Source organism: Lampris incognitus, chromosome 1 (assembly GCF_029633865.1).
Source record: "Lampris incognitus isolate fLamInc1 chromosome 1, fLamInc1.hap2, whole genome shotgun sequence".
Taxonomy (NCBI): domain Eukaryota; kingdom Metazoa; phylum Chordata; class Actinopteri; order Lampriformes; family Lampridae; genus Lampris; species Lampris incognitus.
Window position 1 is genome coordinate 35,803,960 of NC_079211.1, and position 25,719 is coordinate 35,829,678.

At 43.9% G+C, this 25,719-nt stretch overlaps 1 protein-coding gene across 1 annotated transcript in view; it reads right to left on the reverse strand.

The window, feature by feature from the left end:
- Positions 1-571: 571 nt before the first annotated feature.
- Positions 572-25,719, reverse strand: part of LOC130125716 (BEN domain-containing protein 4) — a 31,425-nt gene continuing 6,277 nt past the window's right edge. The window contains 4 exon segments of the mRNA XM_056295200.1: positions 572-816; positions 23,161-23,401; positions 23,948-23,974; positions 24,116-24,131. Of these exon segments, the coding sequence (XP_056151175.1) occupies positions 572-816; positions 23,161-23,401; positions 23,948-23,974; positions 24,116-24,131 (529 nt within the window).

Genomic DNA, 25,719 nt, shown 5'->3' on the forward strand with positions numbered 1-25,719 from the left:
GGCCAATTGTGTCTGTAGGAACACCTGACCAAGCCGGAGGTAACACAGAGATTCAAACCGATGATCCCCATGTTGGTATGCAACGGAATAGACTACCACGCCACCTGGACGCCCCACATTTTTAAATCTTTGAAGCTCTGAACATATAATTTAATGTGGAGTGGGGGTGACAAAACATCCTTCTCATAGTGTTCTGGTCCCTCTGTGACTCTAATTGTTTCATTCATCCCATTCAATAAAACAAACTTCATTTAGTGTGATACTGATACGAGACAACAGAAAAGTAGCAAATGGAAGACTCTTATTCTTCAACAACAAATTGTAAAGCCCCCTCGAATTCTTAATTCTGACCAAACAAAATCAGAGGTTTAAAAATGGCAAAAAGGCTACAAAACTATATTAAAAGAAGACTAATGTCAGAGTTTAAAAGTTATACTCTTTTGGATCTTTTTCCTCCTCTGGAATGTTTTTGCTGCCACTGTGCAAAGTGACAGGATGAGGTCAATATTTCGCAGTGATTTGTGTAGCTACAGGTCAGGCGTTTCGGTCAGCCATCTCTCTCTCTTCCACTTCAATCAGCTTGGCCGTTCTGACAGCCTTTTAAATACAGCTCATCCTTTGTCAGATGTCCGTCATAGCCATCCATGTAGAGGCTGCTGCTACTGCTGCCGCTGCCGCTGCCTCCACCGGACAGGAAGGTTCTAATGGCCCGGCCCTGACGTGCGTGCCCCACCGCGTCGCTGAACACTTTGTTGATTTGCTCCTCTGATGGCATCCACCAGTCTGGGTTGGAGGCACAATGCATCCTGATGAACTCTATTAAACAAGAGTTTTGTTACTAAAACATCACCGAAAAAAAAAAGAAGAGAGAAAGCCTTGATGATTGCATATCTGCACGGGATTCAAAGTACGACCCAGTTTACACCTGCATTAACCTTCATGCTGTCATTACAGGAGGTCCCCTGTGATAACACTTGATGAAAATGAAAATCCCCTCACTCCCTTGCACACTTCATTCAATTATTGTTTAAACACCCTTAATCCAATTCAATAGGCCAGGGGGCTGGAGTTTATCCCAGCAGGCATGGGGGAAGGGAGGCACCCCAGACAGGTCATCCGTCTATCACAGAGAACAAACAACACAGTCAGTCACATTCAGATTAATGGGCAATTTATAGATTGCTCCACTCACCTTTTGCATGTTGGAGGAATCTTGGAGAACCTGAAGTAAACCCAAACAAATGTAGGGCGATCATGCTAACACCATGCAGAGAAGCAGGGAACACGTTCAGGACCCTCTCGCGGTGAGGCGACAGAGCTAACTGCTAGCTAAGCCACTGTGTTGTCCCTTTGTGCACTTGAAATCCCTGAATATATTAATGCACTTTGATATTTAGACCATCTTTCCAAGATGTTTCAGGGCACTTTTCTACTTGTTGATCGCTGCGTTATGTCCCTGATGTTTTTCTGTTTTTTTTTTCAATGTGGGCATGCCATGAGATCAAATTCCTTGCATGCACAAACTTACTTGAATAAAATTCTGATTTTAATTTCCTGATTTTGGTGCTCATGGAATCAAGTTCTCATGGTTTAAACAACAGCATATGTTATGTACGTGTTATATCACATGTAATTACATCACATCAATGATGTGTGGTCAGGGTAGGCAGGTGCCTACCCTGTGATAATTTAATCAAAAATAACCATACAATAAATTCACAACAACATATCAAAATCTCACTCTAGTTACAAGTATGCTGTGTCATAACGTATTTTTAATGATATTTCTATTTTCTTGTCCTTTTTAACTCCTTAAACTTCTAAGAGCGAAATGCTGTATAACGCACAAGCTTGCCTACTTTTTCAATGGGAAGGGTAGGCTCTACTTTTTTCAGGACTGCTTTTAACATTGTGAATTTTAGAGTTTGCGCAAGAGTATTGCGTAGCTTAAGGCAAAATCAACGGACGAGGAAAGGCACTGCTTATGGCAGGAGTGTGAGCCAATCAGAGCCATCAAGGTGCTAAATTGCTACAATGTCATATATATTTGTGCTATCAATAAAGCAAGCTAGAATGTTATCTTTACTATCTTATTACAATGAGCAGTGTTTATGGTAATTTCATAATAAACATAATCCCAGTGTGTGTCGGCCCTGTGATGGCCTGGCAGCCTGTCCAGGACCTGGCGGCCTGTCTCCTCGCCTACCACCCAATATGTACTGGATAGGCTGCAGCATCTCCACAATCCTGAGAGCAGGATAAGCGGTTTGGATGATGGGTGGATAAAGCAAGCTAGCTCATTTGAATTTGAGCAGCTTAGCTACACTTCAGAGTGAAATCAGTATTGTTGACCATCGTACGTCTTCAGAGTTTTAATAAACTGGATTACCAGCAAAAATTACTTGTCATCAAGTAAGGCAGACCTACACCAGCTCTCCCTTACTTTCACCAGCGTAAAGGGCAGAAAATCATCCAATCATTTCAGCCAGAGTGGTACATAAGGAAAGAGTGGCTATGCAGCCACGGCTCCGATGCTACCAGCAGCAGGCTGTACTGCTTCCCTTGTTTATCGTTTTCCAGAGAGCAGGACAATGTATGGGTAGGTGCTGCCTACTGTGACCTGAACAACCTGCTTGCAGTGCTAGTCAAGCATAAGCGGTCCAGTTCACACATTCAACATCAAATAGCACTGAAAACCTTTGGAAACTGCACTCCGATCCACCTAGCTTTAAATGAGACTAACAAACAGCAAGTCTCCATACACAACGTGAAGGTGAGGGAAAATTGTGAGATTTTGAAGAATTTGATACGTGCTACTTGCTACTTAGTGAAACAGGAATTAGCCTTCAGGGGAAACAAGGAAAGCACCGGCTCATCAAACCGGAGAAAGTCTGTGGAGCTTTTAAACCTCACCGCGGGGAAAGACCAGCGGTTGGCGGCACATCTTGAACTTTCCTAAGCGTTTTCCAGAATATCGAACAGTATTCAAAATGACTTTATCTTGGCAGTAGGTGACACTCTTCAACAGAACATTCAAGATGAGGTAAATGCAGCCCCTTTCATGTCCATAAAAGTCGATGAGACCACTAACACAACCAACAAAGCGCAAATATCTGATGTATTGTGGTATATCTGCCAAAATTGAGTTAAAGAGGCATTTTTGGGATTTAGTGATGTAATGCTGTGTAATGTAATGATGTGAGGCAATGGTGTTACTTAGTCATTTCACAGCTATCAAAAACCATATAAAACAAGAAAAAAGTACCGCATATATACTTTGACAATATTTTTGTTTAGGTTTTCATTTGGAATGTAGTTCAGCCAGAGGGGGACAATATTCTAGAATTCTGTGGCAGTTGGAAGAATGAAGAAGGATCAGATTGTTATAAAACATTAGAGAGCACAAAAGGATGTAATTTGGATTTGTGAATGCCTACTGCCTACCCAGCCACTGACCTCACCTCACGTCACTGCATCACATGTGATGTGAGCAATAAGTTACATCACATGTAACTCAATTGCTGATTATTGTTACTGAATCCCACCTATCCTCTAGAACACAAACAAAGCCTCGAATAAGGATAGGAGGAGGCTGAAGCTTAATGGTCCCATAAAACGCCATTTAGAGCAAAACAAACAGTCAGGGCTTGGACAAATTAGACACCACTGAGGATGCACAAGCCAATGCATTCTTAGTGCCAGTCCCAAGCCCGGCTAAATGGGGAGGATTGCGTCAGGAAGAGCATCTGGCATAAAATCTTTGCCAAATGAAATATGTGGATCATAGATCAGAATTCCATACCAGATCAGTCGAGGTCTGGGTTACCAACGACCACCACCGGTACTGTCGGCCAGCAGGGTGTCGGTGGAAACTATGCTACTGTTGGGCAAAAGAGAAGGAGAGGGGGAAGGCATGTCCAGGGGCAGCGGGAGAGCAGGAAGGGTAGAGGGTAGAGTGTGGAGGTGAGAGTCAGAACTTTGAATGTTGGCACTATGACTGGTAAAGGGAGAGAACTGGCTGATATGATAGAGAGAAGGAAGGTTGACAAGAGACCAGGTGGAAGGGGAGTAAGGCTAGGAGCATCAGAGGAGGGTTCAAACTGTTCTACCATGGTGTGGATGGGAGGAGAAATGGTGTAGGGGTAATCCTGAATGAAGATTATGTCAAGAGTGTGTTGGAGGTGAAGAGCGTGTTGGACAGAGTGATGAGCATGAAGCTGTAAATCGAATCAAAGGTGTGATGATGAATGTTATCAGCGCATATGCCCCATAAGTTGGGTGTGAGATGGAAGAGAAAGAAGAATTCTGGAGTGAGCTGGATGAAGTGGTGGAGAGTGTAGCCAAGGAGGAGAGAGTAGTGATTGAAGCGGATTTCAATGGGCATGTTGGTGAAGGCAATGGAGGTGATGTGGAGGTGATGAGTAGGTATGGTGTCAAGGAGAGGAATGTGGATGGACAGATGGTGGTAAATTTTGCGAAAAGGATGGAAATGGACGTGGTGAATATGTATTTCAAGAAGAGGGAGGAACGCAGGGTGACATATAAAAGTGGAGGAAGGTGCACACAGGTGGATTATATGTTATGCAGGAGGTGCAATCTGAAAGAGATTGGAGACTGCAAGGTGGTGACAGGGGAGAACATATAGATAGGCAGCATCAGATAGTGGTCTGTAGGATGACTTTGGAGATCAAGAAGAGAAAGAGAGTGAAGGCTGAGCCAAGTGGTGAAAGTTGAAGAAGGAAGACTGTTGTCTGGAGTTCAGGGAGCCGTTAAGGCACTGGGTGGTAGTGAAGAGTTGCTGGATGTCTAGGCAACTACTGCAGAAATGGTGAAGGAGACAGGTAGGAAGGTACTTGGTGAGTCATCTGGACAGAGGAAGGAAGAAAAGGAGACCTGGTGGTGGAATGAGGAAGTACAGGAAAGCATACAGATGGAGAGGTTGGCAAAGAAGAAGTGGGATAGTCAGAGAGATGAAGAAAGTAGACAAGAGTACAAGGAGATGCAGTGTAAAGGAGAGAAGGGTGGCGGTGGCAAAGGAAAAGGCTTATGGTGAGTTGTATGAGAGGTTGGACACTAAAGGAAGGAGAAAAGGACGTGTACCAACTGGTTAGACAGAGGGACCGAGCTGGGAAGGATGTGCAGCAGGTTAGGGTGATGAAGGATAGAGATGGAAAGGTGCTGATAAGCAAGGAGAGTGTGTTGAGAAGGTGGAGGGAGTATTTTGTGGGGCTGATGAATGAAGAAAATGAGAGAGAGAAGGTTGGATGATGTGGGGATAGTGAATCAGGAAGTGCAGTGGATTAGCAAGGAGGAAGTGAGGGCAGCTATAAAGAGGATGAAGAGTGGAAAAGCGGTTGGTCCAGATGACATACCTGTGGAAGCATAGAGATATTTAGGAGAGTTGACAGTGGAGTTTAACTAGATTGTTTAACACAATCTTGGAAAGTGCGAGGATGCCTGAGGAGTGGAGAAGAAGCATACTGGTACCGATTTTCAAGAAGGTTGATGTGCAGAGCTGTAGTAACTACAGAGGTAAAGTTGATCAGACACAGCATGAAGATATGGGAAAGAGTAATAGAAGCTAGGTTAAGAGGAGAGGTGATGATTAGCGAGCAGAAGTATGGTTTCATGCCAGGAAAGAGCACTACAGATGCGATGTTTGTTTTGAGTGTTGATGGAGAAGTATACAGAAGGTCAGAAGGAGTGACACTGTGTCTTTGTTGATTTAGAGAAAGCATATGACAGAGTGCCAAGAGAGGAGGTGTAGTACTGTATGAGGAAGTCGGGAGTTGCAGAGAAGTATGTAAGAGTGGTGCAGGATATGTATGAGGGCAGTGTGACCGTGGTGAGATGTGCAGTAAGATTGATGGATGGGTTCAAGGTGGAGGTGGGATTACAGCAAGGCTTGGCTCCGAGTCCTTTCTTGTTTGCAATGGTGATGGATAGGTTGATGGATGAGATCAGGCAGCAGTCTCCGTGGACTATGATGGTCGCAGATGACATTGTGATCTGTAGTGAAAGTAGGGAGCAGGTTGAGGAGAGCCTGAAGAGGTGGAGGTATGCACTGGAGAGAAGAGGATTGAAAGTCAGTAGGAGCAAGATGGAATACATATGTGTGAATGAGAGGGAGGACAGCAGAATGATGAAGATTCAAAAAGTAGAGGTGGCAAAGATGGGTGAGTTTAAATACTTGGGATCAACTGTTCAAAGTAACGAGTGCAGAAGAGAGGTGAAGAGAGAGCAGGCAGGGTGAAGTGTGTGAAGAAGAGTGTCAGGAGTGATTTGTGTACAGAAGGGTACCAGCAAGAGTTAAAGGGAAGGCTTACAAGATGGTAGTGAGACCAGCTATGTTATATGGTTTGGAGACAGTGTCACTGATGAAAAGACAGGCAGCAGAGCTGGAGGTACCCGAGTTGAAGACGCTAAGATTTTCATTGGGCGTGACAAAGAAGGACAGGATTAGCAATGACAGACAGCTCAGGTTGGATGGTTTGGAGACAAAGCAAGCGAGGCAAGCTTGAGATGGTGTAGACATGTGCGACGGAGAGATGCTGGGTATACGTATTGGGAGAAGGATGCTGAAGATGAAGCTGCCAGGCAAGAGGAAAAGAGCAAGGTCAAAGAGGAGGTTGATGGGTGTGGTGAGGGAGGACATGCAGGTGGATGGCATGACAGAGGAAGATGCAGAGGACAGGAAGAGACGGAAACAGATGATCCGCTGTGGTGACCCCCTAATGGAAGCAGTCGACAGAAAAAGAAAATGCGGCCTTGTGATACCCACTTGAAGTATGACTGTGCACACAAGGCATCTGGTTCTCTTTGGCTGCTAGTGCTAAAAAATCATTGTACAACCGCCCACCACTTGAGGATCTAAGCTCATAACACAACGTTCAGGCACTGCGTCCTTTCAACCATTCTCTCCTTCCTGTCCAGAAACTTGTTCTGCTGTTAGATGGAGGCATGGGCGGGCATGTCATTACACTTCACTGAACATTTCACTAGATACTCAGCCTTGACAAAATCTGGTACAAAAATCGTTTATACGTTAGGTTTTTTTTCTCTTTTTCCCTCTCCAATAACTCATGCAAAGGTACTTGTTTTGTGTTCAGCTTGATCTGATTAGCACAAGCATCCTTGAGCCGGCACTCCAGCTGGTATGCCGTCGGGGCTCGAACATTTTGAGTTTGAGAAGGATCAGCAATGCTATTTGCAATAAACTCTAGATGTTAGTGTAATAAAAAAAAAAACACAGCGAGATGTCTTAATGAAAACGAAGAGAGATATGTCACAGGAAAGAAATAATCATTGAGATGGAAAAGGGTACAAAGTTACTGTTGATTACTGAGATTTCCCAAGTGTACATGTGAGAGGCACAGCTGGCGGGGTAGAGGTGGGACGGATGCCTGATATGTAGAGACAAAAAAAGGAGTAAAACTTTATCACTGGATTTAATGGTTGATCCCTGTTTTTGATGGTAATGAGAAGAGAGCAAAAGAAAACTTAAGAGAGTGAGGTCACTTGAGAACCACTTTTATTACTCAATATTAAAATCTTGTCGGGAAGGCCAAAAAAAATAAAATAAATAAAAATCCTCATCCAAAATTATTTGCTACAGAGCTGTCTTTAGTGCCTAGAAAATGAAATGCACAAAAAAATCCAACCCACTGAGTAAAACCAAAACAAACAAGAAACCAAACACACCAAATGTCACATATCTATTGATTCAGGCTTTTGCATTTCTTTTAGCGTGACACTTACCAGGGCTGCTAAGTTTGGCACAAGTCTCAAGTCAAGTCTCAAGTTTCAATCATTGATAAGATCAATATAATCATTTTATGGATAGACATTTCACCCATGGCTCCCTCTCTGTAGAAACACCAACCAATCATACATTTTCAGATATGATAGTGTCTGGTAGAATGATAATTTGATTTTTTCTTTTTTGGGGGGGGGGCAAAGGACTGCAATGGGCCGCACTAAATGCAGTTTATTGTACTAAATGAAGGTCTCAGCCCACCTGCTGCTAATAGGCTAAGAAGATTATCATTATCAACTCTGTTAAAGGTTTTTTTTTTTTTAGGGTATTGTTCCTTATCTGATGTGAGGGTCTAAGGACAGGAGTTGTGTTGCTGTAAAGCCCCCTGAGGCAAATTTGTAATTTGTGATATTGGGCTATACAAATAAAATGGACTTGACTTGACCTCCTTGTTCTCATCAAACAATACAGATTAAATTTTCATTACTAAAAATAACTAAAAATGAAAATTTTCTTAAAATTAAAGGCAGATTAATTCCCCTCTTCATGGCTGGTTGGTTATTATGTTTACTTAATAATCTTGGTTGGTTATTATGATACAGTGCATCCACTGTATCTCATTATAGTCAGCCATATTTAAAATGCATCCATAACCTTTTCACATTGATTAAAGTCGGTCAATTAAATATGCATTCAGCCAACAGGCCTAACACAAAACTAGTGAAGGCAGGTTGGATCTGGAATAAGCAAGAGAAGCCTGTACATCGATATCAGCAATGCATGGCTATAGCATAACGTTGTAGGCTAGAGAGTGCAAGCAAAGCTGAGTAAGGTGGGCCATAATAGCTAAACATGTACAGTCTATTTGGGCGCTGATTAAGCTCGCCAACAGCATTCATGAGTGCCTTCTTCTACCGCTGTCGATTGTTCTTTGATTTAGCAAAAGTGGACAGAGGTTATTCTTTCTGGTACAATATGCAAAACAAAATGCATTGATAATAATCTTCTGTATTTTATAAAAAAAAAAAAAACACCTCTATCAACAGTGCTCACATAAATAGGTTGTGTGCTGGAATAAGCCATGTCTGTAGGCACATACTGACGTTCCACAAAACACACAGAACATAAAGGGGAAAAAACCATAAAGCGACTTGTTTGATTTAATTCCTTTTCTGAACTGAGCCACTCTGTTGCATAGGTGTATGGTCTACGAAACACTGGAAAAGTAGGCTATCTCTGACGATACTGCACTTTTGTCTCTTCTTCAGGGCTCAGAGTCAGATCACGGTTGTGCCCTACCTGTCTTTGTTGATTGGTGCGATGATAACTTCCTTGACCTGAATGTGTCAAAAACTAAGGAACTTATCATTGATTTTAGGATGAACAGTGATAAACCCAAAGCTAGCACTATACATGGTGCGGATGTTCTAATTGTTAACGCTTATAAGTACTTGGGGACTGTGTTCGACTTCCAACTCAAGTTCGATGTGAACAGCTAGGGGGTGCTGCAGCACCACCTAGATATAGGGAGAAGGAGCTGCAGGCAGGAGGAGCACCTCTACTGCTGCCTGCAATTTTTTTTAAAAGTATATATATTAAAACGATATAATAAATAATTTTGTTTTGGGGAAGAACACAGATGTTAAAAATCTAAATGTGTTTGTTAGCTTTTAGTGATCACAGACCTATGGGTTCACGGCGGTGTCACTTTGATGTTGATACAAACGCTCAGTCACGAGGCATTGATTGGAAAACGGCCGTCGGACGAAGTAACTTAACTTAACAACATGGCGCAAAAACGAATCTTAGACTTTTTCAATTCTAAAAATGCGACAACAGCAAGGACGACCGAGTTAGAAGAGGCTGCTGAAGCAGCAGCACCAAGGCCTAGATCTACTGTCCCCACTGACGATCACGAGGATATTAGCAGTGCGAACGGTGTAGCTAGCGGGTCAGCGGCCGCTAACACACAAGAGCTAACGTTAGCAAACACAGACCGGCAGGACTCGGCAGGCTCAGCAGCTACATGTTCCAGGCCAGGCAGGCCGCCCAGCTAACGTGAGTGTGAGAAGATTTGACGAGCCTCGTCGACCAGACATGCGTTTTCCTGGGAGGAGAATTGGAACAGAGACCTTCGAGCGGTCATTTAAAAAAAGCTGGTTTAACGGGTGGAAATGGTTGCACTATGTCACGGAGAGAGACACCGTTCTTTGCTTCACCTGCTGCAAAGCCGTAGAGAAGGGATTAAGACATCGCCATAGAAAGACAAGTTCATTTACAGTAGGAGGCTTTTGTAACTGGCGTAAAGCAACCACAAAGTTTAGCCAGCACGAGATGTCACACATACATTCAGAATCAGTGAGGATGCTTGCTTCGCTCAACAACACTCCAATTAATGCTCTACTGTCGGACAGTGTTGAGAAAGAACAACAGACTGCCAGAACTGTCTTACAACTTAAATTTAGATCGATAAGATTCCTCGGCAGTGAAGGGTTTCCCTTCAGAGGCCATAATAATCGAGATGGAGTGTTTGGTAACTAATGATAGAGAGGAAATAGGATTTGCCTAAACCCAGCGAGTGGCTACAACGAAGAGACAACTGGATGTTGGACACTGTTAAGTGCTGTTATTTGATGGCGCCCTTACTCATTGTATTACGGTACATTCGGATGTGACGTCGCCACGTTCTCAGTGTGCGACAGTGTGTGTTGTAAGTGTGCGACAATATGTGTTGTAAGAGTCGGTAGTAGAGAGCTAAGACCTGCTGTATTTTGCTTAAATAAATATGCTTAACGTTAAAGGCTAAAGGGAAAACAGAGTCAAGCTTTGCTTATCCTCCATACGCAAAGAAGAAGATTGCGCACCCCAGCTCAACAGGTTATGGGCCCAGGCAGAATTGGACACAAGCTAGCATTTCGGAAGAAGTTTAACACGAAGTATTACACGGAACTTCTACAGGCTATGTGGACCACTTTGGAGATAAGTGAGCATTTATATCACAGTTTCTTGATCTGTGCTTATATTCTCGGAGGAAGTTTTACGCGACGTATTATGCGTTAGCCAATGAAGCTAACAAGCTAGCCTAGCAAAGAACAAGTATAGCAAGCTAGTAGGCCACGGTAAAATTAGCGTGTTAGAAAAATGGCAAGCAGAGCAACAGGAGTCTTGGCACCGCAGCTTTTGTTCGACGGATCCGAAGATAAGTATGACCTTTGGGAAACAAGATTCCTAGGCTGCTTACATACTCTGAAGCTAAAAGAGACTATTTTACATGAGCCCACTGGCACTAGCGAAGAACAGTTCGCTGAAGATAGGAGGAAGAATGCTGATTGCTATGCTGAGCTAATAAGAATGATAGATGATAAAAGCTTATCGCTGATAAGACACGAAGCCGCTGATGATGGCAGGAAGGCTCTGAGAATACTGAAAGAGCATTAATCTGGAAAAAGCAAGCCGCGGATAATAAATTTATACACGTCGTTGACCAAGCTATGCATGGCAAATAACGAGATTGTTACCGACTACATAATAAGGGCGGAGAACCTCACTAAGGCTCTGAGAGATGCAGGCGAGACCATGAGTGATGGACTGATCGTAGCCATGATACTAGGCAGGCTACCAGACACTTTTAAGCCACTAGCCGTCCACATAACACAAAATGAAGTTAATGTTACATTCGCAGACTTTAAAAGAGGACTACGGGTCTATTAAGAGGCAGAGAAAATGAACACGGTAAGATCTACGGATAATGTGATGAAGATGTGCAAGGCCGAGGCCCCACCAAGACGCACGCTAGCAACAGAAAAGTTGAAGATGCCAACGTGACGTGTTACAACTGTGGAATAAAAGGGCACAAGGCAAGAAAATGTTTACGAAAAGTGTGGTGCAGTTACTGCAAAAATAATACACACCAAGAATCCCTGTGCAAGAAAAAGGGGGAACAAGATGGTGTCAGAAAAGTCGCGGAGGAACAAAATAGCGACCAAGACCATCTCTTCAAGGCCAAGCACACAAAGAACGGGAGACCACCAGACAACTTGAAGATGAAAGGCATCATGGTGGATGCAGGAGCAACATCCCACATCGTGAACAACATCAGAAAGTTTAAAAGCTTCGACAACTCATTCCAACCTAACACCCATTCAGTGGAGTTAGCCGATGGGACCAAGTGCAGTGGAATAGCACAACGAAGAGGAACGGTGATATGTCTACCAGACAGCACTGGACGACAGCACAGAGCACAGCTATGGGATACACTGTATATGCCTTCATACCCACATGACATCTTTTCGGTGGCAAGAGCAACAAATGGAGGGGCAACAATCACTTTCAAGAAAGGGGACAGTCACATGGTTACCAAGGACGGTAGCAGGTTTGACATCCATAATCGTGGAAATTTGTATTACTTGCCAACTGTTGAGGAGAGTGTTGACCAATGTAAAGGGTGTCACGACATACAAACTTGGCATGAAATTTTTGGTCATTGTAACTATGAATATGTACAAAAGTTACAAGGTGTAGTGAAAGGCATGGAGATAAAAGGAAGTGCAGTCAGACCAGATCAGTTATGTGAAGTGTGTACACAGGGCAAATTCACCCAGACGAGAAATAGGGAGCCAGACAGAAAGGCTAAGAAACCCTTAGACTAGTCCACACTGACTTAGCCAGTCCCATGCCAACACCGAGCATAGAAGGGTACAGATATGCACAGTCTTTTACAGACAACTACTCAGGTACCATGTTGGTGTATTTTCTAAGGTCCAAGAGTGATACAGTGCAAGCCACAGAAAGGTTCTTAGCAGACATAGCACCTTACGGAGAAGTCCAAGTGTATCCGTTCAGATAATGGCACTGAGTTTACAAGCCGAGACGTCCAGGCACTGTTAACCAAGAATAGGATTAGACACGAGACGTCTGCACCCTATTCATCCCACCAAAATGGCACAGCAGAGAGAGGTTGGCGAACTTTCTATGATATGAGCAGATGCTTACTGATAGAAAGCAAGTTACCAGATAAGCTATGGAACTACGCTATGCAGACACCAGCTTATGTGAGGAACAGGTGCTACAGCAGGCGCACAAAGAAAATGCCATACGAGCTGTTCACAGGCAAGAAACCAAACATATCCAAACTACAGAAATTTGGATCAATCTGTTTTGCTTACAAGCAAGAGAAAGGGAAGCTACTCTAGGTGCGAGCAAGGTGTTTTCATTGGCTACGATAAAAACAGCCCAGCTTATCTAGTGTACTATCCAGACACATAGAGGGTACATAAGCACAGGTTGGTGAAGTTCACAACCAAGACAGCCAAAGAAAAGGAAACACAAACACCTGAGTCATACATAGAATATGGTGATAGGAATGTACATGCTAGGGTCAATGACAGCGAAGAAAATGTTGTTGATGAAAAAGTGGAAAATGTACCAGGTCAGGGTGTTCAGAATTGAGTTTCTGAGACTTTACCCGAACAGACTGAATGCACACAGCCGGGCAAAGTCACCGAGACTGTAATCAGAAGGAACCCACCTTGAACCAAGAGGAGACCAGCTTACCTACAGGAATTCGAGACTGAGGATACAGAGGACAAACTGCAAACATGCGTGGACTCTTGTTATAGAGAACTATGCAACATTCCTCAAACCTACCAGGACGCCATAACGTCAACCAAATGAAGGCAGTGGGAAAATGCCATGAAGGAGGAGATGCGATCATTGGAGGAGAACGAGACCTTCAGCCTCACCCAGTTGCCACCAGGTAAACAGGCAGTGGGGGGTAGATGGGTCTACACACTGAAGTGTGACATTAATGGATCTGATAAGTACAAGGTGAGATTCGTAGCAAAAGGCTACAGTCAGAAACCAGGAACTGACTACGAGGAGACATTCTCACCCACAGCTGATATGACAAGTGTAAGCGTGGTCATGCAGAAGGCAGCTCAGGAGAACCTAGTCTTACACCATATGGACGTTAACACAGCCTATTTGCATGCACCAATTGACTGTGAAATCTATATAGAGCAACCAGAAGGTTATGAGAAAAAGTCAAAAACGTGTGAAAAGCTAGTATGCAAGTTGCATAAGTCTCTCTATGGTCTAAAGCAGTCAGGCAGAAACTGGAACGCTATGTTACATACATGTTTGAGTGAACATGGTTTTGTACAGAATCCTGCTGATCACTGTGTGTATACAGGAGAAAAACATAATGGAAAAGTAATCTTGGAATACTGTCGTACTGAGCAAATGATCGCTGATGTAATGACAAAGCCAGCCACCAAGCTAAAGCTAAAGAGGTTTGCTCAAGACATGTCTGGCACTTAGAAGTGCAAAGAATGCGTTCTCATTGTCAAGATAAAGAAGAAGCCTTATTTTGTTGTTGTTTTGTTTTCCAGGTAATCCAATGAGCTAAGAGCAAGTGGGGGTGTTAAGTGCTGTTATTTGATGGCGCCCTTACTCATTGTATTATGGTACATTCGGATGTGACGTCGCCACGGTCTAAGTGTGCGACGGTGTGCGTTCTCAGTGTGCGACAGTGTGTGTTGTAAGTGTGCGACAGTATGTGTTGTAAGAGTCGGTAGATTCAAAAAAAGAAGGACTGGTTGTTAAAATCCCTAGTGTTTGCACTGCAACAGATTCAGTGGAGATCAAACTGGAGATGTCTGCCAAGGTGACATTGCCACCACCAGGACACATCATCAGTTGTGTACCTCAGCATCACAGGGTGTTTCGTTCTTTTATCACAAGACACCCTCCGCTGAGGCAGGCCCACCACAGGTTGATCGGTCCTGGGTGTGTGACCTGTGGTTAGCTGTTCACCCTGGCAGCCCAGACGGCGTCTCTCCTTTTGAGCCAGATCCAGTGGCTAGTCCTCTCAGCGGTGTTGGCTAGCTCTTTGATCACTCTCCTGTGGGCCTGCCCCCTGACTCCTACTTCCCTCAGGAGTTTTGCTGTGGAGCTGGCAACAAAGCCCCTACAACCCACCTCCACAGGGCGCACCTTCACCTTCCAGCCTCTGTCCTCTGCTTCGGCTGCTAGGTTGGCGTACCGCAGCTTCTTACGCTCGTACGCTTCATCGACTGCATCCTCCCAGGGGACTGTGAGCTCAATGATGTAAGCGAGCTGGTTAGCGTTGGACCAGAGGACGAGGTCTGGTCGCAAGGTGGTTGTTGCGATCTCTGTCGGGAAGATGAGCTTCTGGCCTAAGTCCACTCGCATTTCCCAATCCCTGGCTGAGTAGAGAGCTAAGATCGACCTGCTGTATTTGCCTAAATAAATATGCCTAACGTTAAAGGCTAAAGAGAAAACAGTCAAGCTTTGCTTATCCTCCATACGCAAAGAAGAAGATTGCGCACCCTAGCTCAACAGACACAATTCAAAATGAAATACTGGAAATATTTGCTTATGCTCTCCAAAGAGAAATTGTGTCCGAAGCAAGAGAGCATTATTTCTATGGTTTAACTGCAGATGCGACCACCGATGTAAGTACAACAGAGCAATTTTCCTGTAGTCTGCAATATGTGGATTAAAAACTCGAGGCAGTGAATGTTTTCCTCGGGTTTTATAATGCGCCTGATTCAACTGGAGAAACACTTTTTTTCCTGCATTAAAGATGTTTTTGTGCACTTGGATTTGCCACTGGAACATCTAAAGGGATTTTGCTTCGATGGCACTGCTAATATGTCAGGCCGCATCTCAGGCGTGCAAACAAAACTGAAAGAGCAGTGTCCAAATGCACTCTATGTGTACTGCACTAACCATTCACTAGATCTGGTGTTACAGGAAGTGGCGAGGGAAGTTCACATTGTTGTAGACATGCTAAACTTTGTACGGAATGTCTCAGTGGTGATAAGAGAGTCCTCAAAGCGTAAGACGCTGTTCCAGTCTATGTTTGGTAGTGATGAGGTGGTCTGCAACTTGCTGTCATTATGCCCGACTCGATGGGTTGTGCGCACAAAGGCTATTTCACGGGTTTGCTCCTCATATACAGCCCTTTTGGAGACACTGAAGGTGCTAGAGCAAGACAAGACAGTAAGGGGAGATACTCGGGCGAAAATATCTGGTCTATACAAACCAGCTACAAAAGCAAGAACATACTTTGGCCTCTTGAGCTGTGAGGCTCTTTTTGGACCGTGCGAGACCGTAGCCAGAACTCTCCAAAGTGAGAAGGCAAGTGCGAAGGGCACACTGGAGTGTGTGACTACGCTACAACAGCGCATGCATGCACTGCGAAGAGATGGAGTTGTACAGGAGATGACTGCCAAAGTGGAGGCTTGTGCAGAAAAAAACAATCTTCAAATGCCCCTTCCTCCACAAACCAGCAGAACCACCCCTGCCCATCTAAGGGATACAGAGAAGGCCGAGGCCATTGTGACTGATGTAGGAGAGCAACAATGGCGGCGTGAGTTCTATGAGGCCTTGGATCTTGTGACAACCGAGCTAGATCGCCGATTCGACCAAGAAGGACTGCAAGATGCTGCCCTGAGAGAGCAGACTCTTATCAATGCCGCAAATGGAGCCTACTCTGGGTGGAATGAGATCAATGCTGCACAGCTCCCCAATCAGATTGGCAAATCTTGTCTACATATGCAGCTCACATTGATGGGTGAGCTCTCCAAGACAAAAGGACTCAAGTCAGCTCAAGATGTTGCTGGATTTGTCGGAGCACTGCATCTTCAAACAAGGGAACTACTGACAGAGGTGGAAAAGCTTATTGAACTTTGCCTATGTCTACCAGTCTCTGCCACTTCCTCTGAGCGGTCGTTCTCCACCCTTCGCCGTCTCAAAACGTGGCTACGGAACAGTATGACACAGAGATGACTCACACACCAAGACTTTACTGCACGTCCACCGTGACATTCTTGATCCGATGGACATTCAGCCACTGATGAAGAGATTTATTGACCTCACACCAGAACGGAAGTCCACATTTGGAGTCTTCAAATAGGTAAGACTGACATGCATTATTACTCATTTTTGGTTATTGTTGCCACCGTGCAGAATGTGTATAATAGTCAATATCATGTTTGTAGTAGGCTATGTATGTAGCCAGGAATTGGCAATGCTACGAGCTGAGTGGCATACTTTAAAATGACATTCATAATGACTAGCAGGAAAGGCAATTTCACATTATTGATATTGCACCAGTTGATGTGCGCAGCGCAGACTGTTCTTAATGTAGGTAGGCCTAATGGATATCCTGTGTCTGTGTTAATGGCATGTTTTCGGCTAGCAGTGTTGTCGTGAAAAAGAGGTGTTTGTGTGCGTAACTGATATGGGCCTATTAGAACTTTGGTGTGTCAAATGATGGGCATGCGTGTGTGTCATTTGATTGATGTGTAGCTGTTTACATTACTGCATCCATTCCAGAGCGCTAACATTAGTTCTGCTAATAGCTTCCCTTCCTTTTACCTCTCATTGGACTGTAAATTCCAACACATTGTTGGTAAAATATTTAATGTTACGTCTTTGTAGTGTGTGTGTGTGTGTGTGTGTGTGCAGCGTGCATGTTTAGTTATACTGTACGAGTGCACTGGGGTCTGTCGTTGTGCCACCGTTCGTGTGTGTGTGTGTTAGCGAGAGACTGAGAGAGGGAGGGATATTTCCTTGGCAAATAAATACTAGCCTAGATAGAGAGCACCTCCGCACCCCCACTCAAAATACCTTCCCGCACCCCTGTTTCTACCAGTCATATATTGAAAGTCTTAACGTTTTCCTGTGGAGGGTGACTGTGAAGGACGGGAATAGACTAAACAGTATCGTTAAGGTCTGATCCAAGATAAACAGAGTCCAGCAGACAGACTTGTGCTCCCTCTGGGAGAAATGTGTGGCCCAGAAAGCAAAAGGAATTATTAGCCAATTTGACCACGTCCTGTCCAGTGAATTCAATGTAATGCCCTCAGGCCGGCGCTATAAAGCGCCCCCTAGGAAAACGAATCGCTATTCTAAATCCTTCATTCCTTCTGCTATCAGGCTGTTAAATGTCGAGAGTAGTCATTTTAAATGAATTCTTTATATTGTTTTAAACCACAGTAGTTGGTTTATACCTTGTTTGTTTTTAACATGGCTTGTGGGCCTGTACATTCACTGAATGTTGTATTGGAATGTAATATGCAATGCATCTTAGGATGCTTTATTTATTTATTTATTTATTTATTTATTTATTTATTCTATCCTTTTAACTTATCTCATCTCATCTAATCTTCAGTCGCTTTTCCGGGGTCGGGTCGCGGTGGAAGCAAGCTAAGTAGGGCACTCCAGACGTCCCTCTCCCCAGCAACACCCTCCAGCTCCTCCTGGGGGATCCCCAAGGCGTTCCTAGGCCAGATTGGACATGTAGTCTCTCCAGCGAGTTCTGGGTCTACCCCGGGGTCTCCTTCCAGTTGGCCGTGCCTGGTAAACCTCCAAAAGGAAGGCGCCCCGGCATCCTAATCAGATGCCCGAAACATCTCAACTGGCTCCTTTCGATGCAAAGGAGCAGTGGCTCTACTCCAAGCAGCGGCTCTATTCCTTTTAACTTATGTGAATTTTTATCCTTCACCTGGTCCTGGTGTGTGTCTGTATGCAAAGTCATATGAGGGTGACAGTATGCATCTCTTGTCCATGTACTGATCTGTCTATTGTCTCTAACATATTGATGATTCTCACTTGTCTGTGAGTTTCTGTATGGTCTGCGTAGATTATAAAACTGAACTGCACTTCTGGGATAAATAAAGTTGTCTGAATCTGAATCTGAATCTATTTCTCGAATCTGATTTTTAGAGATATGTGCGCTCCTTTCTCTTGGTTCCAGCTGGAGAAGTTGCCTGGGCTTGTGAATTATTTTATTTCAGGATCTAACCAGCATTTATATGGAAACATTTACACCAGAGTTATTTATTGTTTGCATAGTTCTTTTTGAAACAGTCACCAGCTGTATGTTGGCTCATTATTAGGCATACCATACCCATCCCGATTATCCATTATCCACATGCTTTGGTACACCAAGTATAACTGAGCACAAAGCAGTAGGCTAAACTAAACATAATTTTCACCGTGGGTCCCCCTGCTCTGTCCTTCTCAGCGTTCAGGTGGGTTGGTCACTCCCAGTCCCAACGCCGCTCCCCCAGGCCAACAATATTCACCCCCCCTCCCAGACTGTCCCTGACAGTACTGTCAATCAGTCACCCATCCACCCCCCCCCCCCACTACTTTGATCATCAGGGACTCCATAGTCCAAAACATCCGTTTCATAAATGCGGTCACGCGCTACTTCCCTGGAACTACTGTCACTGACATGTTGGAGAATCTCCCAGGACTCCTTGATTAATTTCCCATAATTATGAAAGTGATAGTCCATGTCGGCTCCAATGACACTGCCTGTCAGCAGTCCAAGCGATTTTATCCATGTTTTTAATCTCAACATTTGTGGAAAAAAATGCTTTTACTTCTGGCCCAGTTCTGTCATTTGGGTCCCGATGTGGGGCATTTTTGCAGAATTCACTGTCTTCATAGCACACAACATTGGTTTTATTCATGACTTATTCTGGGAGTGCTCCTCTCTGTATAGAAGAGATGTTCTTCACCTGAACATGCTAGGTAGTTGCATGATTGCTGCTAATTTTCTGCACACTGTTCTGTCCTCCACACATGATTGACTGTTTACATCACACGTGCTTTCCTGAACCCTCTTCTCCCCCTTTAACCACAACAATGACTGTTGCGTCCTTTGCTCACACCAGCTTCCCCTTGTGGTGTGATCACACTGCTGTTCTACCTCTCCCCAGTCCTGACCGTATTACCAACAGATATCATTACCCTCACCGATACCACAACAAATGACAAGTGAATCAGTCCAATATCCATCCCCTTCCTCAGTCCTCAAATCCTATCATAAAGCAATGCCATCTGAAACTGGTTTTGCTCATCACACATTCACTCGATAACAAAAGCCTCATTCTGAATGAATTTATAACTGACAGTAACCTAGATTTCTCTGCCTCACTGAAACCTGGCTTAAACCCCTGGACAATTTCTCACTAAACCAGACCACATCCACAGGATTCATATACATTGATAAACCTCGTCTTGAGGGGCGGGGAGGTGGTGTCGCTGCTGTTTACATCTACTACTACTCTCGGCTACTCCCGTTAGGGGTCGCCACAGCGGATCATCCATCCTCCACACACGATTGGTGTTGCTGCTGTTTACATGTGTTGCTGCTGTTTACATGAAGGACATTAAAACAATTACCATTTCCATTCCTGCTGCTCATTCTTTCGAACACCTTGCCTTCAAACTCTCTGGTCCCACTGTCTTGGTCACTGCTGTTGTCTACTGCCCCCGCAAGCCAAACCCCTACTTTCTCTTTGACCTCTGATTTTCTGACCCAGCTGTGTGCCATCTCACCTTCTGTTCTCCTCCTAGGTGATTTTAATAGTCACACTGTTGACACTAACTTTAAATCTTACAAAATTCCTGGAACTGCCACAAGGCTTTATCTTCACACAACATATCACCTTCCCTACTCACAGCCGTAGTCACATCCTGGATTTGGTCTGCTCTACTGGTCTCACAATATCAACTCTCCAGCCTCAACCTCAATATGTCTGACCACCTGGCAATCACTATGGGCATTGACATCCCTATCCCCATCCCAAAATCAAATGCATAATATCCTTCAGAAATCTCAAATCTATCTACCCCTCAGCTCTTTCTGCCTCACTTGCCAGTAAAATGTCTGCCTCCCCTCCCCCACTGTCTGATAATCCCACCAATCTTGTCAATTATTATAATAACTCACTCTCCTCCTGTCTTGATCAAATGGCCCCTATTAAAACCAAAATAGTCTCATTCACACAGTCAGCACCCTGGTATAATCCTGAACTCCATCAAATGAAATCCTGTAAGCGCTAGCTCGAAAGACTTTTCAAGAAAACAGGTTTAATAGTGCATCTCCAAGCCTACACAGACTACCTTCAACGATACAAATATGCTCTCATTACAGCCCAGTCCACCTACTACTCACACCTCATACACTCTGGCTCCACCAACCCCAAGGCTTTCTTTTCCACAATAAACAAACTTCTCAAACCCAGTGACAATACTGCCAGTTACCTTCACAGTTAACAAGTGCAACTCTTTCCTTTCATTTTTCAAATCTAAAATTGACACCATCAACAGCAACCTGACCACCTCTCCTGCCCTCTCCACCTCCCCACTTGCCCCCCACCACCACCACCACTCAGCCCCTGTCAAAGATTTCCCCTGTGTCTCCAATGGGGCTGTCTAACTTTATGGTAAGAATGAGAAGCTCCACTTGTGTTCTGGATCCCATCCCATCCAATCTTGTTCAGGACTGTCTCCCAGCTATCACCTCACTCATCACAGAAATCATTAACTCCTCCATCAGCTCTGGCTCAGTCCCCCATACACAAACTAGCTGCTGTCACCCCCACTCTAAAAAAACCTGGACTCAACCCTGATATCACGAGTAATTTCCTGCCTATCTCCAATCCCCCCTTCTGTCAAAATTCCTGAAACGTGCTGTCACCTCCTAACTCAAAGCTCACCTTATCTTCAACAAACTCTTCAAACCATTTAATATGGTTTCCACTCACACCACAGCACAGAAAAAGCCCTCCTGGGGCGCTCTAGTGGTTTACCTGGTAGAGCGCATACCACATAAGGTTGAGTCCTTACCACAGCGGCCTGGGTTCGAATCCGGCCCAGGCCCTTTGCTGCACCTCATCCCCTCTCTCTCCCCTGCTTTTTCTGTCTCTTTCTCGACTATCGCTGTCAAATAAAGGCAGTTCATGTCACAACAAAAAAATCTTATTAAAGAAAAAGAAAGAAAAAGCTCTTCTTAAAATCACTAACAACCTACTTCTCTCTACAGACTCTGGCCACCTCAGCATTCTTATCCTCTTCGACCTCACTGCAGCTTTCGACACCATCAACCACACCATTCTTCTCTCCTGCCTTGAATCCCCCCCAAAATCCCCGGTACTGCCATCTCTGGCTAAATTCATATCTCACAAACAGACAGCAATTCATCAGCATCAATAACTACACCTACTTCACCGCTCCTCTGTCCCAAGGCATCCCTCAGGATTCGGTGATCGGTTCTCTCCTGTTTATCCTTTACATGCTCCCCCTTGATAACATCATATGTCATCATGGTCACCACTTTCACTGTTATGCCGATGATTCCCAGCTCTACATCTCCACTAAATCCATCACCACTACAATTTACTCCAATCTGACCAACTGTCTCATTGAAATCAAATCATGGATGCAAGCCAACTTCCTCAAACTAAATTGGGATAAATCTGACATCATCATCATCAGTCCCAAATCCCTTACCAAAACCACTCACAACTTCTGCCTTACCATCGATAACGCCACCTTGTCCCTCTCCCCACACATCCGCAACCTTGGAATCATTTTGGATAGCAACCTCTCCTTTGAACACCACATCAATCAAAGCACCAGAGGTGCCTTTTTCCACCTAAAAAACATAGCTCGTCTCCACCCATCACTGTCCTCTGCTGCTGAAATATTGCTCCATGCCTTCATCACATCCAGAATTGACTGCTGCAACAGCATTCTCTACGGCTCATCATCCAAAGTCCTAAACAAACCTCAATACATCCAGAACTCTGCTGCCTGCCTGCTCAGCCACTTCCACTCACTCCCATGACCATATCACCCCTGTCCTCCAGAACCTCCAGTGGCTCCCACAATGGATCCAATTCAAAGTCCTTTTCTTCACTCACAAATCTCTCTATTAGGCCCCCTCCTACCTCACTAATCTGCTCCACTACTGTACTACTTCTCGCAGCCTTCACTCCTTCGTCGTCAACCTCCTGTCTTCGCCACACAGGACCATGCACCAGACCTGGGGGGACAGTGCCTTCTCCATTGCTGCCCCTTACCTCTGGAACTCTCTCCCCAAACACTTCAGAGACTGCACCAATCTGTCTATATTCAAACCACCAATCAAAACTCACCTCTTTAGAATTGTTTTTAATGTGTGATTAATGTTGTGCGCTGTATTTTTTGGTGCATTGCTTTTATGTTTATTTTATCATATGTAAAGCGTATTTTGAAAAGCGTTGTACAAATAAAATGTATCATTACTGTTATTATAATAGGGATGTCTTTAAAATGCATTGTTTTCTGAGCAAACAATAGTTCCAGAATTTTAGCAGGTCAAATCTGATCGAGGTATTGCTCTCAAGTCAAGTCGAGTCTCAAAGCAGTCAAGCTGCAAGAAAGTCCAAGTCTCACAGCCAGCAAGTCCAAGTTGAGTCGCAAATATCAATTTTTGCGACTCAAGTCAGACTCTTGTCCAAGTCTTAAGTCTCAGTTGTACAGATCTGACAATAACACACAAGTCCAGTATACATCTATGGCTCACAGTACTGTACCTCTGAGGCAGCTGACTTTGACAGGGTTAAGCGGCCGTCTCTCCAGGCCAGGCTCTCCTGAGTTGACCGAGCGCTTCCTTTTGCCCAAACCACAGGAATACTTGAGCTCGTCAGTAGTGAAAACAAAGCGAGTCAGGTACCGCAGCAGCCGGCGGCCATCTTTCTTGGAGGAGTTGACGGCTACATCCCATTGCTTATTAGTGATGAAGAGAGGATAGTTTCCAAGGAGCTGTTTACTACCCTGAGGGTAAGAAGAACCAGACAAGAAAAGGTAATGAAATTACCAAAGGTAATGCTAGGTTACATGCATAGGCATACTGCAGTTTAAGTGCTGATTTAGGTAAGAGTCAAATTGCTTATGCAAAGTCATACAGCTATGAACGATTAGTTAACATTTGACAGACACATCTAGGTGTGGTAGCACTTTCTAAATGTTAGCTGGGATTTCGATTTTTGTGCAAAACAATTATAAATCCAGTGGTCAATATAATACATGTTGTTGCAGGAAAGTGAAGCTTCTCTGCTATTTCAAGTGTGTCTGCAAAAGGAGTCTATTTAAATTACTACTTCATCTTATTTTTGCCTATCTGTTTGTGTCACGGGTAAATGTGCCAGGTACATATATGACCTATCTGAAAAAACTTCTTGGCACTCTTAAAAAAGTAATTGCCTAGAATTGGCAATTTTGATTGAACAGCATTCCTTTTTAACTTGAGATATAGAATTGGTGTAATATATGGGTCAGGCTGTTAAAAGCTTGGAAGAAACACATTTTGAAAACACAAACCTCAAACACTGTTTGCCGTTCTTCTTCCTATAGAGACAGAATCATCTTTAATTCCACATGTTCACCCCATGAGACAGAACACTTAAAGACATATGCATGTATCTCCATCGCAATAAACTGTTTTAAGACTGAACATGCTTACTGGGAGTATACTTTATCTAACTTAACATGGTACAGTGTGCAACTGAATATGCATGCATGAAAGCTACAATCCTTGAGGTCATGATTTTTGTTCAGCTTGCTGACTCCTCTGGTGATACTGGAAATTATAATTGTGTCTGACGACTCCAAATCCCAGAGATCCATTTGAAATGAAACAACGTGGGCAGTAATGTTGTGTCAGCACCTTCCCCATTGCTGACAAAAAACAAAAACAAAAAAAACCACAAAAACATGGTTGAAACTAAGTTTAAGCTATTAATGCTGTATTGTCTGATGGCAAAGGCCCTCTGTAAGCTTGGGCTGCAATATCTGCTTGCTTCTTCTTCAAACTTACTGTTATCTGTCTTATTCTTCTGCATTTGGGTGCTATGGCGAAGACATAAAACACCATATAACTTTTCCATATAACTTTTCTCGAGTAATTACTGCCCAACAGTATGCATCAAAACAAACAACTATGAAAGCATTTATGATTTTCACATTTGTGGATTAGCTTTTGCTTTAAAGTACCACCCGATAACTTACTGGATTTTGGCGACATCTTTCACGTCAACTGTTGTAAAGACAATCGAGGCACTTTTTTCCCCCCCTCTTTCTAGGAGCAACAATATACCTGCATTTAGCTTCAATCCATAGCTCAAAACTTTTGCGGGAAAGGAGTTAAATTAAAGTAAAATTGCTTTACTTATATGTGTGCCATAAAGCAATCACACACACACTCTCTCTCTCTCTCTCTCTCTCTCTCTCTCTCTCTCTCTCTCTCTCTCTCTCTCTCTCTCTCTCTCTCTCTCTCTCTCTCTCTCTCTCTGTATATATATATCTCCCAGGAGGTATCGCACACTGTGGCAGACAAATGAAAACTAGGCCTTTAGGAAACTGAGCAATTGTGTCATCCTCCCATAGCATCACATTATGTGACCTAAATGAATCTAATGATGATATGAAGAAGCGATGATGTAGGGATACTGAATCAGGAAGTGCGGTGGATTAGCAAGGATGAAGTGAGGGCAGCAATGAAGAGGATGAAGAGTGTAAAGGCAGGTGGTTCAGATGACATACCTGTGGAGGCATGGAGATATTTAGGAGAGATGGCAGTGGATTGTTTACCTAGATTGTTTAACACAATCTTGGAAAGTGAGAGGATGCCTGAGAAGTGGAGAAGAAGTGTAGTGGTACAGATTTTCCAGAAGGTTGATGAGCAGAGCTGTAGTAACTACAGAGTATACCGCTGTAGTTAGGTACAAAGCAAGAGAGGCAAGATTGAGATGGCTTGGACATGTGTGGAGGAGAGATGCTGGGTACATTGGGGAAGGATGCTGAATATGTAGCTGTCAGGAAAGAGGAAAAGAGGAAGGCCAAATTGGAGGTTTATGGATTGGTGAGGGAAGACATGCAGGTGGCTGGCATGACAGAGGAAGATGCAGAGGACAGGAAGAGATGGAAACGGATGATCCACTGTGGCGACCCCTAATGGGAGCAGCCAAAAGAAGAAGAAAAAGAAGATGATGATATGACGAAGCAAAAAAGTTACCTGGTTTCATTTCAAATACATCACTGACAGAAGACATGAAAAAGTATATTTGTTTGCATGTTAACCCTCAGGATTGTAG